This window comes from Halichoeres trimaculatus, unplaced genomic scaffold (assembly GCF_033239565.1).
Source record: "Halichoeres trimaculatus isolate MK-OKI-2021-1 unplaced genomic scaffold, fHalTri1.1 fHalTri1_scaffold_3, whole genome shotgun sequence".
Lineage (NCBI taxonomy): Eukaryota > Metazoa > Chordata > Actinopteri > Labriformes > Labridae > Halichoeres > Halichoeres trimaculatus.
Window position 1 is genome coordinate 35,172,694 of NW_027437181.1, and position 14,968 is coordinate 35,187,661.

The window sequence follows — 14,968 nt, forward strand, 5'->3', positions numbered from 1 at the left end:
CCTGGTGACTTGCTGACATGTAGCATTTGGTATCAAGATAAATAGACTTCCACTTAACAGCATTAAAAAGCATATTTACAGCCTGGTTAAAAAAAAAAAAACGGCTTGGGTCTAAACACAGTTTTCACTTTCAGCAAACACTGTACGCTGTGTGAATTTTCTTTCAGCAGTTTCTAAGTTATTACGATTGTTTGATTGTCCAATCAGAGACACAGCTCAGGTCATGTGAGTGCCGGGCGCCCTGTAGCTGTTCGAAAAGAAACTCACAGCTGGCATTTTCACTGTTTAAGGAACAGACGGGTGACGTTGCAGAGGCTATGTCCATGTTTTAAACAGTCTATGCTTTCACTGAAAGTTTAAAGGCACTTCATGTTTACAGTCAACAGTTGTGTTTGTGTGCAGTGTTTTCCTAGCTCTAAGTTGTTTTTCTTTTCTTTTTTATTCACAGCTGTGTTGCCATGTTCGTAGTGGTCCACAGACACCCGCCCACAGTTTAAGTAATTCTCTTATTTACATATGCTCTAGTTAAATATTTATATGCATTAATTTCCCAAATGTCTTTCTGCCCTCACACATCACTGATAACTATATAACACGGTTGTACGTTGTTGCAAAAAAACAAAAAAACAAAAACAAAACAAAACAATTTAAGGTAGGGTTGCAGCCACCAATGATTTTCATAATCAATAAATCAATTGAATATTCAAGCTCTGCATCAAGTGATCTAATCACAAATGTTGCTAATGTCAAATTTACTTTTTGCCATTAATGTTTTCACAAATGTCTATAGTAGTGATATTAGATTATTTGAACATATCTCTAAAAAACTACTCAAAGTTCATTAGACTGGCTGATGCACGCGGCTGACACACCCCTGAACAGCAGCTCACAGCAAACAGAGGGAACTGAAGCTAATATGCTTTCAGCTTTGTCCAAAAAAGCTGGAGGGAAACTCCTCTGTGGATTTTGAGAGGAAACAAATCCAAACTTTAACTTCAGTCACAAAAAGTAGAAAGGTGAATCTTGTACCTACAAGACGATTAACTGTCAGTCTCTGCATAATGTGAACTGATCAGTGACCCTACATATCTGTTAACATGGTAAATTACCATATTAATGGTCTCACAGACCTTCTTCATGTGTGCAGCAAGTTTGGCATTACACACTGGTAGATCATATCAAGTAATGTAATGAATTACTTCAGGCAACTACTTAATTTGTTGGGTAGTTTTTGATGTTTTATTACTTTCAAACTAAGATTAACAAGCATGCAAGGCTACTCAGGGATTATGTCGCTTTATGGGCAGAAGTCCAGAAACATGCACATAACACAGTACGCTAAAAAGAAGGCTTGCATCAATAATCTACTCGGGTACTTCAATGACTTGTTTCAGCCCCAATTAAAAGTAACCTGACCTTTATCACAGCAGAAAAGATTGAGGTGTGTGTGTGTGTGTGTGTGTGTGTGTGTGTGTGTGTGTGTGTGTGTGTGTGTGTGTGTGTGTGTGTTTGTGTGTGTGTGTGTGTAACACAAAGGCTGACTGTTAACAGCGTGGGGAGAGAGAAAGGCTTAGTGAGCAAGTGTGTACGTCTTCACAGTATTTACATGTGTTTACTGCCATCTAGTGGACGGTACAGTACTGACATCAGCAGCTCTGCCCATCCTTAAACAAAGGGACCTGTAGTGGGACTATAAAGGCATAGTTTTTTGTCAGGCAATTAACTGGTATGCTAAGTTTTCCTCCCACAGAAAACTTAACAGGGTAGTAACTCTGACTCAAAACAGATGAAAACAAATATACAAAAAAACCCTTCTAGCTGGAGCCCACAGCATTTTAACTCACATTCAAAAGTAGCTGTAGCACTGAAACATGCCGGGGAAAATCTAATCACTGCAGATCTCTGAAACTGATTATCTGAAGCTCACATTTTAAAGCCCTGTTGAGTCAGAATCATGTTTGCTAAATAATCAAGAAAGTCTGATCACTTTATAAACTTTGTGAAACAGATAAATTTGAGATCAGTCTCAAAGTACGGTGAACACCATCTGCTCCATGAAATGTACCAAATGTAATTTTGTTCATATGACTAAAATCTTTATTTTTTTCCCCGAATTTGGGCTGTTCTGCCTTTATTCAGAGACGACAGGACAGTGGAATGAGCGGGAACCAGACTAAAAGATGGAAGTGGCATGAAGGACAGTGGCCAAGAAAAGAAATGCAGAAACAAAAATGTGAATGTCTTACATATCATGCTTGTTCCAAAAAGTAAAGATAGGAACTACAGAAAAACAAAATAACTGTATTATGCTAAAAAAAAAAAAAGAAAAATAATAATTTAAATAAATAATAAATAAAATCAAATAAATAAATAAGTAAAAAGGTAACATTCCCCAAATTAATTTGGTTAGTTTGTAACAACTTGGTAACATGACTATATGAAAGGAGCACTCCAAAGAGGCAGAGTCTCTTAGAAATTAATTTGAAGAGGGTTAACTCTTTTTGGACTGAGACGATGATTAGCTGAACAATTTTAGAGTAATTCTGACATTGTGTGACATTGGGTAGTGATTGTGGATTGCTGTGATCTTCAGGCCCTGAGGCGGCACCGCTTTAAAAACAGACATGAATCAGTGAAAATCTGTTTCAACCTGCAGCTGTGCATTACCATCACTAAATGAGTATTGGTCCATGGAAAAATTAAAAAAAATATATACATAAACATGATCTGATCAAAAATGAGACAAGCATTCACTTTCCAAACTCCAGAGGCTGATCACCTGGGTTCACCAACACTTACAAAGAGTCGTTAGACGGTGAGCCAGTATTAGCTACGCGTGTCAATGCTCGGCCGTTTTCAGTGAGACAAAGTTGTTAACGCGCATCTTCATTATCAGATCTCGTGATGACTAGCTCACCTTTTGATTTCTTAAGCTGCATGCAAACATACTGAAGAAGTTACTGACATTGCTTCAAGTTCCAGTGCTCGTGAACCAGCCGCAGCTTGTCGGAAAAGCTGTTGCACGGAGCGAAATTTGGCATTACTTTACTTAGGAAGTAGACAGCTGTGGCAGCTTCATGAGCCAATAGACCAATCCCAAAGCCTGTCAATGAAGCTGTTCAACATGCTTACCTCCTTAAAGAGCAAGTGTGACAGATTTTAACGATGTACCCAAACACAAAAGCCAAACGAGTGTCAATTACTTTGTGACAAGAAACTAGTTCACCACTGCTTGTAGTTGATACGACAAATAATCAGCGTTATAAACACATGATCTGTAGAGTCACAGAGCTGTGTGGTTTTGACACTGTTCAAATAACGGACAAGTACTTTTCTAACGTTAACAATGACAGAAACCTATTGGGAGACACTGAAGTGTTGCATCCATGATGCAACCATAGACTGTATCAAACATGGACGTAGTCTCGCCGACGTCACCCGTCTGTTTATGAAACAGAAAATGAAACACATCGGCTATAGCTGCCATATTGGTAGTGGCAAGGGCTTCGCCTACAGCCAAAGGGCGTTGGGCGTTGGCCGTCATGTGACCCTCAGCTGTGCCTCTTATTTTGGGAGCTCGCCATCTCAATATCCTCTGAATGACTGCATTAGAAAAAAATTCACCCCCGTACAGTGTGTGCTGGTAGGAAAATTAGCGACTCAGACAGGAGACGTTCTTTGAACCAGGCTGTAAATAGGTTAATTTCTGCTTTTTTAAATAGCTTTTTTTGGCTTGGTGTGTATGTGACTTACGCTACTTCCGGAGCCAGCCTAAAGCGAACACTCCAGAAACAGCAGATTTTAGCACTTCCCCATTGTCTCATATTCTCAGACCAGAGGTTGCTGCACGGATGCAACAAAAAAACAAAAAACATGAGCTGTAGAGTCACAGAGGTGTGTGGAGTTGACAGTTCAAAAAAGTGACAAGTAGTTTTCTAACATTACCGATGATAGAAACCTATTGGAGACACTGAAGTGTTGCATCCATGACAGAGCTTAAATACCACAGCCGGATTTTTCAAGAGTTAAGAGTTAAGATTTAAGATGTTAAAAGTGTGCTGTTCAGTGTCACAACACAAAGGGTAGGCTAAACTACAGTGTGCCCAGCATGAAAATAATAGATGGATGTTTGAATCTGACAGGATTATTGTACCTGCTCATTATTGTACAACAATGATTTTTTCCTGGTTTTCCATTTAGTTATATTGTACAAAACTGTATACAATTGAATTAATTGCCAAAGCACAATTTAAAAACCTCTCTTAGCCCCACAGACACACAAACAGACGTCAGAGAAATCAGCAAGTACTCACTTGAGGCAGCCTTCCCCTCAAGCTGCTTATTCTATTAATTTTCTAATGTTTTAGGTTTTGCCATGGTATTGTTTAAGTATTGATATTGAGTTATTTTAGGCAGGTATAGTATCAAATTATAATTTTGGTATCAACACTAGCAGGGATGCACATCTAGGTGAAATGACACCTCCGTGTGGCAGATTCTGAAGCAAACCTTTAAAAAATTAACAGCATGCTTGCTTTTAATTTTCTGTTTCACAGGTATACAGTGCATGATTGGGATATCTTTCACTGTTTCACAATGATGCTTTTATGTGAAGTTTTGATTCGCTGTAGTGTTTGCTATTCTTAGTATAAATGTTATAACAAGAAAAGAACAACTTTACAACTTTTGAGGCAAAGCTGACGCATACCTACAGAATAAAGTCATTTTAAATCAGAAAGTTTTGATATTTAAATAAATTCAAATGCTAATTAACTCAGATTCTACACCTGTTGCTTCTTGCTCACACTTGCTGAAAGCTAATGTTTGGCATCAGTGGATGCAAATAGCTTTAAGTATTGAATTTCTTCACCTTTCTCCTTTTATAACTTACCTGTAAGGCTTGTCAGAGTTATGGATCCGCCGGTGGTTCCTCACGCCCACATACGTAGAGCTGGTGTAGTCGCACACGTCACATTTGAACATCTTCTGCACGCCACATTCTGTCAAAGCAGACAAATGGAAACGTGGTACCATGATGCTTTGTCAGCATGTATCAGACACCAATAGATGCTTTTAAACACCAGTTACCTTCATCTGTTCCTCTGTCTGCCTCCTCTACCAGGGCCACGGTTTCATTTACAGGTGTGAGGGCTGACATGTCGCTGCTGAAGCTGTGGTGCTCTCTTTCGTGACTCCTTAACTGACTCTGAGTAACAAAAGAACACAGTTATACACATATCAATAATATTTGACACAATGAGAAAAAAACTGTTCTGTAAATCTAACTTTGGCTTTTCAACAATCAGGTCAAGTCAGGGCCTGCTAACTTTAGACAGGAAAAATTAAACTTCCTTTTATTATTAAACCATAAAAACAGCTGAAGGTGAGGAAGATGTGATTATGTCAAAAAAATGCAGGCTGTTTTTATTTTTAGCTGTTTTATTCTGCAGGAAATAATTTCATTGGAGCATCTAAACTGATTTACGCACAGTGATAGTTTTAATATGTCCCCTCACCCACTAATGTCACTTCAGGAGCAGATATATCACTCAGCCAGCCTTCACCCTCACACCTTGATAATCTCTCAGCCTAACTTCCAACTCTGGAGGGTAGCACGATGAACTTGATGAAGGATGAATAATCTCAGCTGCAGATCGACGCTGGAGTCCCACGATAGCAGAGTAATCAATAGTTTTCTCCTCTGCCTGTTTCATCAGACTGAAGCAAACTTTCCCTGCAGCACTGCATCAAACTCCTTTAAACTTTCATCTCTTGTCTATACGACTCCTTCTCACATGAGAATAGACTCATCTTTTTAGGAGTAAACTTATCCTTACTCTTCGACTGTCTAAAAAAAAGGTTTGTATCAGCTATGAGGTTTTCACACTGTATTAAAAGTCAGGGCCTACAGATAAGAAGCAAACGTAAAATAAGGTTTGATTCTGCTCTATAAATAGATTTATTTCATCTTACTGTACTTTGGTGCATTATGACGCTACATATGATACCCTAGTTTAGCTCTAAGAGACCCAGCACAGATTTTTGTATGAAAAGTTATCATCTCAACAAAAATCTGTGCACCAGCAAGTGCAAGGTGTTTGCCACCACTGTCTTAAATGAACAATATGCTACTTAGAAGTGTCCCAGTCTGATATCAATGTGGTCCGATATCAGTAAAAAAACAAGTATCGGATTATATCGGAATGCATCTAAAATCTCTGATATAAGCAGTCCATTCCAGACTCTGCTCCTGCTATTTTTATTTGATGTATTTAGGTTATTTTCTGGGTCTTCTAATTTATTCTTTATTCTATTCAATTACTAGTATTTTTTATGTTTAATGTTAAAATTTCTGTTACCCATTGGTTAATAATAAATGGGTCAGTTTTTCCTCATACCTACTGTTGCTGATTACTGTTCTTTGTTTGAATAATATCACTTAATCAAGCCTTTTCTAACATGACAGACATACTAGAAAATAAGTAATAAAGTATGCATGTTTAATGCTGATATTGTATTAGATTAATATTGGTATAGGCCAATACTCAATGCTGCAGTATCTGTATCGTATCGGAAGTGAAAATGTAATATCAGGACATCCCTAATACTACTGATAACCAAAATATTCTGTGGTTCATCCACCAAGATGTGCAAGCTCCTAAGACAAATGGTATCTTTAATACTGAAACATAATTATTGTTTTTATCCATGAATTCTCAAATGTACTGTTTCACAAAGGAAAAAAAAAGAAAGACCTTTATTTTCTGATTAAGAAATTACAGTTACTTCATTCAATTTCTGAATAGAAAAATCTGTTTTAGTAGCTGTATGGCATTTTTCATTCATTTTGACATCTCAGAGATTAAAGCTGGGAATAAAAACCTGAATTCAGTTTGAAACTCCTTACTCCTTTTCGAAAAGTGAAGCATAGGGAACTCACTGAGAAAGAAAGAGTTTGAATTGAAGAGCTCCATGATGCTCGATGGTTTTCTCATTTAAGTACAGCCATTAACACTTTAAATCTAAGTATGAGTCTTGGCAAGAACCTATATTACACTGTTGTGATGTATTGCGATATTCTACACAGTTAACTATTTGATTGAAAACATTATTTCTACTTTATTGTGTTTGAAATAATGAAAGTCTGGAAGATGCAGTGTTTCACATTTACACTTAACTTGAAAACAAAGTGTGACAAGTTTTTCACCTCAGCTACTATGACATTGAACTACTGTTGCAAAAAACTATTTGGTGAAAGACGTGGCCAGTTAGTAACACTGGTAAATGTCACTTGGTGTAACCAATATTTCTTATAAAAAATCTAATATTGCACAAAACATGACTATGATAATTATTTTATCCGTCTACACTGTAAAAATTTAACTTAACAATTTTAAACTATCTGACCCAAGAAAAGAGAGAAAACATTGATTTCTACAGCATCAAACCCCAGTTCATCAAGTTCAGGGAAAAAATATTATACTTTGAGATTATATTCATATAAACTTTATAGGCAAAAAACTGCACAGTAGCTCTTTAGTGCCGTCTACTGGAGTGGAGGTGCAGACAAGGTATTTTACTTCCAACTCACATAAAATATGAATTTTTATTTTAACACAAATATCAATAATAACAGTTAAAAAATTGATATTATATCACAAGTCAAAGTACTGTGATATATTGGTGCTTTAAATTACTGTAAAATCCTCAACTATTTGGGCTAAGGAGAAAATTCAAACAGCTCTATAATGAAAAAAAACTGCCTTTTGGCAATATCACTGATATTATAGGAGTCCATCTGCAACAAGGCTGCTCCTAAAGATTTCATTATTTTACACGCTTTGCTTCTTTCTAATACCCTGTGTTATTGACCCATACAAGTTTGTTTAGCCTAAAGCTGCTGTTAGCAAAGGAGGAACGTTTAGGAAGGTGCCAGATTTTGTTTATTTGGCGCCGACGCTGCCTACTTCCTGCCTGCAGTGTGTCTCTCTGCTCTGCCCTCAGTCACAGCTGTACTAACAGTTCTTATTCACAAGCAGGTAAATACTCTGGGTTTGTGAAGTCCTTTGTCCTGCACATCTAACATCTATAGCAGTCAGACCAAACTGTGATCAGTATAATATACCCACAGTTCATAATATATAAAAACACAGGTTTAAATTCTGCGTGTTAGTGTTGCCATCTCCTCACCTTGTAGTGAAAGGCATCTTGGCACACTTTGCACTGGTACATCCGAGTCTTGCAGTGGTGGATCATGTGACTCTCCAGGTCCTTGCTGTCTGAGGCGATGTGTTCACAGATGGGACACTGATACGGCTGTCTCTGCCTGTGCACCCGTAGGTGCTGTTTAATGTAGCCCTTATTACCGCTGCTGTAGCGACAGAGGCGGCATCTGTACGGCCGCTCACTGCCAGGGATGTAGTCCACCAGACCGCCATCAGAAGAGGTCACCAGCCCGTCCATCCCTGGGATGGTGATGTAACCTCCGGCTCCTGTCCCTGTGACCACACCAGCCACGTCTCCGTTTGGGAACTGAGCATTGTCCTGAAGCTCTTTCAGGATGTCCTCATCTGAAGCGTTCTGGTCTGAGCGCTCTCTGAGTCTTTCAATGACGGTGAGCAGTGACAGACTGATGCCCGCTTTAGTGGCAGGGCCCTCTTCATCTCCGTCCCCCAGACTCAGCGACCCCAAATCTTCTTCTTTGCCCTTACTGTGAAGCTCCAGGTCCAATAGCGCTGCTGTTGTCTCAACATCAGAGGCTTTGGCTGCAGTCACCTCTAAAAGTTTCTGGCTCTGTGTCTGGGTTGAAGTGGTCTTCATGTTTACCTTCACACTGGAGGTGGGGAGCTCTGGTGTCCTCATTGGCATAGCTACCAGAGCTTCAGCAGCCAGAGAGTGCAGGCGGAGAGACTCAGAGTGTGTCCTCTTGCGACCAGCTGGGGGGACGTTTTCATCCCGTGGAGAATCACTACTTTTAAGGGCCGAGGGTTTAATATCTGCCGCTGATGGCTGGATGTCAGAATCATCACTAACACTGCAGCCAACATCCACCTCCTCCTTCACAGTGACAGCATGCACTCTCTCCTCTTCGACATCAAGTAGGCTCTTTCCCCGCTCCACGTCTGGGCTGAGTAGAAGAGGGTTGGCTGCCATGACAGACTCCTCAGCAGAAGGGAGGCGTTCTACGATCACGTTGATGTGACCAGCAGTGTTGGGACTGCTGTTGATAATCTTCTGAGCTGACGACAAGAGGCTGTCTGTTGTGTTGGTGCTATCATGTTGAACATCCATCTCTAGCTCGGCCTCTGCCTCCGTTGTCACCTGCACCTCCACCATGGGTTCTTCAGAGGCCAGGTCTTTCAGAGGGTACACACTTTCCTCTCCCGCCTCCATCTTTGGACTTTTACTCAGATCAGTGATGGGATGAATCATTTCTTCTGGTTTGTTCTCAACAGCCACCGGAGCAGCAAACAGCTGGAGTTTGAAAGCAGTGGGCAGGCTTTTATCTTGAACAACCGGGGACAGAACAACTATTTCCTCTCTAGTTGTGACAGTATTGGCTGCAGCTGAGATCTCTCTCCTTGCTGGAGCCTCTTCCTCGTCTTCAAAGATGGGATAAGAGCAGTCGACCAGGCCTGCGTGTTTCCAGGCATGGGTTTTGAGCATTCGCTGCTGGCTGCATACATAGCTGCAGATCAAGCATCGGTACAACCCGTACTCCTCGTAGCTATACCACTTCTTCTTCTGTGCTAGCTCCTTGGAACCATCGACTGTGCTGTTGATGCCGTCAGCTTCCCTACTGCTCCAGTCTCCATCCTGCTTTCTAAAATCCTCATTCTTGTCTTCCACAGACAGATTTGTGGTCAGGTTGCTGCTGTTGTCAAAGTGCATCCTGACATGTTGCTCCAGCTGTGTCTGGTCTCTGGAGGTGAACCGACACTCGGAGCACATGAGGATGAGGTCACTGTGCTGCTCGTTGTGCTGCTTCAGGTGCTCCTTCAGCAGGGGCAAGGTCTGGGAGAGATAGGGGCACAGGCTGCACTGGTAGCACGTCACGGTCCGCTTGTGGTCGCTGCTGTTGGGGATGTTGTCAGCTCCTACAGTTTCCGTGGAGGTGATGTCGTTATTGTTATTGTCACCTGACACAAGTGAAGACAGAGCACTGTCAGCCAGGCCGCCATCTAATCTTACATCCAGTGCCTTCTCCGGCTCCTTACAGGCTCTCCTCAGCTTTCTCGTTCCCCCTTCGGCACCCTCACCCCCTGCTGAGAGGTGCTGTGACGCTCTTTTCTGTCCGGCCAAGGTGCAGCGGCGCTGGGGCCGCTTCTCCACTATTTTGCTGAGCTTTTCGATGACCTGGATGAGAGAGTCTGCAGCCTGTTTCTGCTGAATGCTCTGGGAGTTGTCTTCCACAACCACCTGCTGGGTGTGTGTTTGAGGGAGGGGTCCCAGCACGGAGGGTGTGGAGGGGGAGGCGGTGGAGTCAGAAGAGGAGGAGTGTGTGACAAGTACAGCCACATTGCTGATCTCCGCCATGACCTGGAGACAGACAGGCACGAAAAAAAGGTCAACTAGTTGTAAGCTCCTATTGATTAAACACATCTGAGAAATCACTTTTTCATGAATGATCATTTAACACAACTAATAAAGTCTCTTGTTTCCATTAGCGTGAATAGAATTTTAACTATCACTTCAACTTGAAGTCAAACAAGAGTTTAAACATGATTTAGCAACTGAAGTATGTTTCAAATCAAATATTTTGTTTTCTATTAAAGTAGCATCAAATCTAACCTGATGAGCAACAAGTAACATAAACAACACAGACGACCGCCAACACTCATCAACAAACTGCAAATCATTCTCAACTCAACCGCCCAGATGATCACCCCCACCAAATTATCTGACCACATTGCCCCTGTTCTTATCCCACTCCACTGGCTCCCAGTACAATATCGCATCCACTACTAAAACTTTCTCTTCACTTATGAAGCTCTTCACAAGCTAGCCCCCACTTCCCTTCGTGACCTCCTCCATGAATACACTACTTAATCCCTACTGGACTACCAACTATCTCCACATCATGCCTTAGTACCATGGGTGCCCAAACCTTCAGCTGCCCAAATCCCCGTTCCCTCTAACTGGGCACTCTGCACTTCACTCATTTTTATGCTGATGATCTGTTTTAATGACGTTTCACTAGGGGTGTAACGGTATGTATCCGTGCTGAACCGCTCAATAAGGCCGTTTGGTTCGGTACAGTGCTGTATTCGAACGAGTACAGTAAGTTTACGCTAGCCGCTGCACATGGCTCTTTAATACTCACGTGAGTACTCGTCTATGATTGGCTGAGCAGGGAAGGTGTTTTAATATTCATGAGGAAAGTGGTCTGTGATTCGTGCTTTGCGATCATGTGCATATCATGTGGACGTGACGTCTCACGGTGAGCCAATCAGAAGATGAATATCAAAGAGCTTCTGTAGCCACAGGAGCTTGTGTCTGAATTGTGCATCATGGCTGCTGCTAACGACCAACCGGAGCTTGAAGAGCCTCCCCCCTGGCTGTATAATGGCAAGTTGTTGGTTTAATAAACATGCTAAACAAGCAAATGGTTTTGCGTTGTTCCATACTGTACCAAAAATGTACCGAACCGTTACCCTAAAACCAAGGTACTTACCGAACCGGAATTTTTGTGTACAGTTACACCCCTACGTTTTACTATACTTTAATTTCATGGAAAGTGACCTTGGGTAACTTGAAAGGTGCCTCCAAATAAAATGTAAATATTTCTATTATCAAGAGATGTTTGTCCTCAATGTTCACCCTATGTTCATTGACCCAACACTGTCTCTGGTTTCAAGATTGTTCCTGTTTTGTCTTAAAACACTCAAAAATAGAAATACAGCAAAAAGTGTGTACTGGGCAGCAATCTCAGAGACTTTTTCTTTCTTTTTATTTATGTACTTCTTGGTCCAGTTTAAAACTACCAGTCACTTATTTCAAAACAGAGGCTGTAATTTGTAGGGATGTCTCGATATAGATATTTGACTTCTGATCCAATCTGGTTTTTTCCAGATATGTTTTGAAGATACCTTTCTCTGATAAATCCCGGACTTCTGTTGTAAATGAGAAATCATATTCGTTGTTTTCAGGTGAGCCCTGTTGGTACCCCCTCGAGGAACACTCACTTTACAGATGTTGCAAGACGCTGTTTATCCATCATTACTTTCCGAAGTGAAGTAGTCCCACACAGTGGACATGTTTGCAACGTGGTTTGATTTAAAGCAACCGTAAAGCGTGATGGTGCTGAAAACACCTGAAAACTGGATGTGTCCCAATCAGGTAACGAAATCCGATGCTATCTGATCCTCCAAAATTAGCCATATCAGGCGCTGATACCGCTCAGTGTATTGAATCGGGACATTCCTAGTAATTAGCAGATGTTCTACTCTTACTATCTTGATGATTTCTCAGAAAGTTGTTGACAAACTTGTATGACCTATTCTTTGTGATATCCAACAGTAGATACAAAATATTGTTGAGTGCAGGATGATAACTTAACAATTTGTATCTATTAGGGATCATTTGTGATTTTCAAATCATTTAATAACAATAGAAATAATAATAATAATAATTAAATTAGATAAAACTAAAATGAATAAATGAATTTAAAAAACAAACACTTAAACAATTTAAAAGAAAAGAATCTTTGATTTCAAAAAAATATTTTTTCTTTACTAGCGTCTGGTTGTATTATGATGCATCTGTAAGTCAGTGGTTGAAAAGCGTCTTAAGCAGTTTTCTCTTTGCCAGTGAATAACTTAGAAATCCCACAATAAAGTAAAACAGTTCAAATAATATGGAAAGCATTAGTGTCAGTTGCTAGTAAAACAGGTAAAGGAGTTCTGGGAGGAACTTTTACAAAAGTGCAAAAATAATAGTTTAAGCGCAATCTTTTACTATTAACTGACAACAGCTTTGCACATTCCTCACATGAATCTCAGTTAATAGCTAGAAGTGACTATTGAATAGTATCATTGCTTAAAATGCCCATCTCTGGCATCTATCGAATGTTCACCTTCAAATAATTTTTTGTAAACAACAAATATCTATCACGGACTACATGTTATCCTACTTCTTTGCTACCACCGTCTGCCAGTTCGTTCTCAGAGCTGTGAGCAGCTATTGTCAAACATGAAAAAAGTTTCCAAAGACACGCTTGGTAATGAGATCTGGAAATTGTACTTATATTAATGTCTTTAATCTGAGGGCTGAGTGTGAGATTAGTCGTTTAGCCCTTTTGAGTGTTACACGTTAAAAATAGAGAAGTGAGCAAGCTTATCCGGCTCTGTGCATGAAAGGCTTCCACTCTTTGAAAGTGTGTTTGAAATGAACACTGATCCAACTGGTTCAGTGCTCGTCAATATCACACTTTTTCTTTTCTTTTCTTTTCTTTTTTTTTTTTTTTTTTGGAGAAAATAAACTCTTTTCAACCAAAAACAAGTAACTCATTGATGGTGCTTTTGTTTTGAAGGGCAGAGTTTACCTTAGGGTGTCTAGTGAAAGGGTCGACTGTTCAGGAGGAAGAAGCAGCCCTAAAAGACCACCACGATAAGTGTGATAGCTGGACCCATTCAAGATAACACCTGACACTGCTGGTCAATGAAGGCCTTTCAGACAGGAGCACCATGTGCCTCTGTTTACAAACATTTCCAGAGGGAAATGGCCAGAAAACGCGTGGTTTAATCCCTTTCATCTGAGCTTATCAAACACTTTCCCATTTCTCACTTTCTGACCGCGATTCACCTTCCTCTTTCTCCTACTTCTCTATTTGGGTGACTGCATCAAAACAGAAAAAGGCATGCTTGGAGAGCTAGCACATGTGAGAGTTGCTGTTTTAAAAGAAATGTCTGATCTTATTTCATAGTAAGATATCTTGAATATGTTAAGGTAAAGGCTGGGCTTTTTTTAACTAAACTGTATCCCTTTCTATGAGCTTTAAATGTGAACGCAGCCCCTCTGTGGTCACCATCATCTGCCCTGACCAGTCACAGAGGAGCCCCTACCATGTCAGGGTCTAAAAATATTTCATCCACTTTCACTACCCAGTGGAAAGGAGTCACACACAGCCCCCCAACTCACAATGAAGCATCGAGTACCTGCTTTAGTACATCTCACAGCTAACATAAGCAACCGCGTTAATGCTGTTAAAACGACGAAGATGTGTTTTCATGGTTTACAAAGTAAAAGACAAAAGGACATACATTGTTAACACTCCCACAAGCACCAACACACACATGCGAGTCTCACAGTGCTAGCAATTACCCACATGATTGTACAAAGGCGTTTTAATGATGTTTTCGGTAAATGAGTGACGGAGAGTCGCGTGGCTGTGTTTTAATGAAAATATACTCACTGCCACGTGGGGAAAAGTCGACGCTCTTTGTCCTCAGCACATAAAACTCCTCTCTTTTTATTCGTTAGCCATAAAAAGTGGCCTCCTTTTCTACCACATTGCAAAATGGCGAGGATGGAATATCAGTCACGTGACTAGGAGTTTTGGTCAGGTGACCAGAGCAGCGCCATGATTGACAGCATGGCCTGATGCTGCGTTCAGGGCCGGGGAGTCAGGCTTTGGCTGCTGCGTTCGAGTGCTGTCGCCGGAGAAAGGTCTTATATAGTCATTTGATTTCTGCAACATTAAAGATATTTAATTTTCTGGTTGTTGCCCTTAAGATTCATTTCGTTGCCAGACGAAACACGCTTCCCTTTTTGTACACGATAAACAGCATAAACGTGTCAGCTAAAAGCACATCCAGTCAACATTTGCTACAGAATGCCAACTGACCTTTTTTAGTTTTATGTTACTGGTGTTACGTTATCATACTAGTGTTTAACTGTTGTTGAGTTGTTAACACATTATTAAATTTTTTTGAAGTTTTTATTTTTTTGGTTAATTCTGTTTTATTTT

At 40.4% G+C, this 14,968-nt stretch overlaps 1 protein-coding gene across 1 annotated transcript in view; it reads right to left on the reverse strand.

The window, feature by feature from the left end:
* The window catches only part of znf507 (zinc finger protein 507), a 31,309-nt gene extending 16,771 nt beyond the window's left edge, over positions 1 to 14,538 (reverse strand). The window contains exons 1-4 of the mRNA XM_074666148.1: positions 14,414 to 14,538; positions 8,191 to 10,539; positions 5,089 to 5,206; positions 4,892 to 5,000 (exon numbers count right to left, since the gene is read on the reverse strand). Coding sequence (XP_074522249.1) covers positions 4,892 to 5,000; positions 5,089 to 5,206; positions 8,191 to 10,536 — 2,573 coding nt within the window. The 5' untranslated portion in view covers positions 10,537 to 10,539; positions 14,414 to 14,538. The remainder of the gene's footprint in view (positions 1 to 4,891; positions 5,001 to 5,088; positions 5,207 to 8,190; positions 10,540 to 14,413) is intronic.
* Between the last annotated feature and the right edge of the window lie 430 nt (positions 14,539 to 14,968).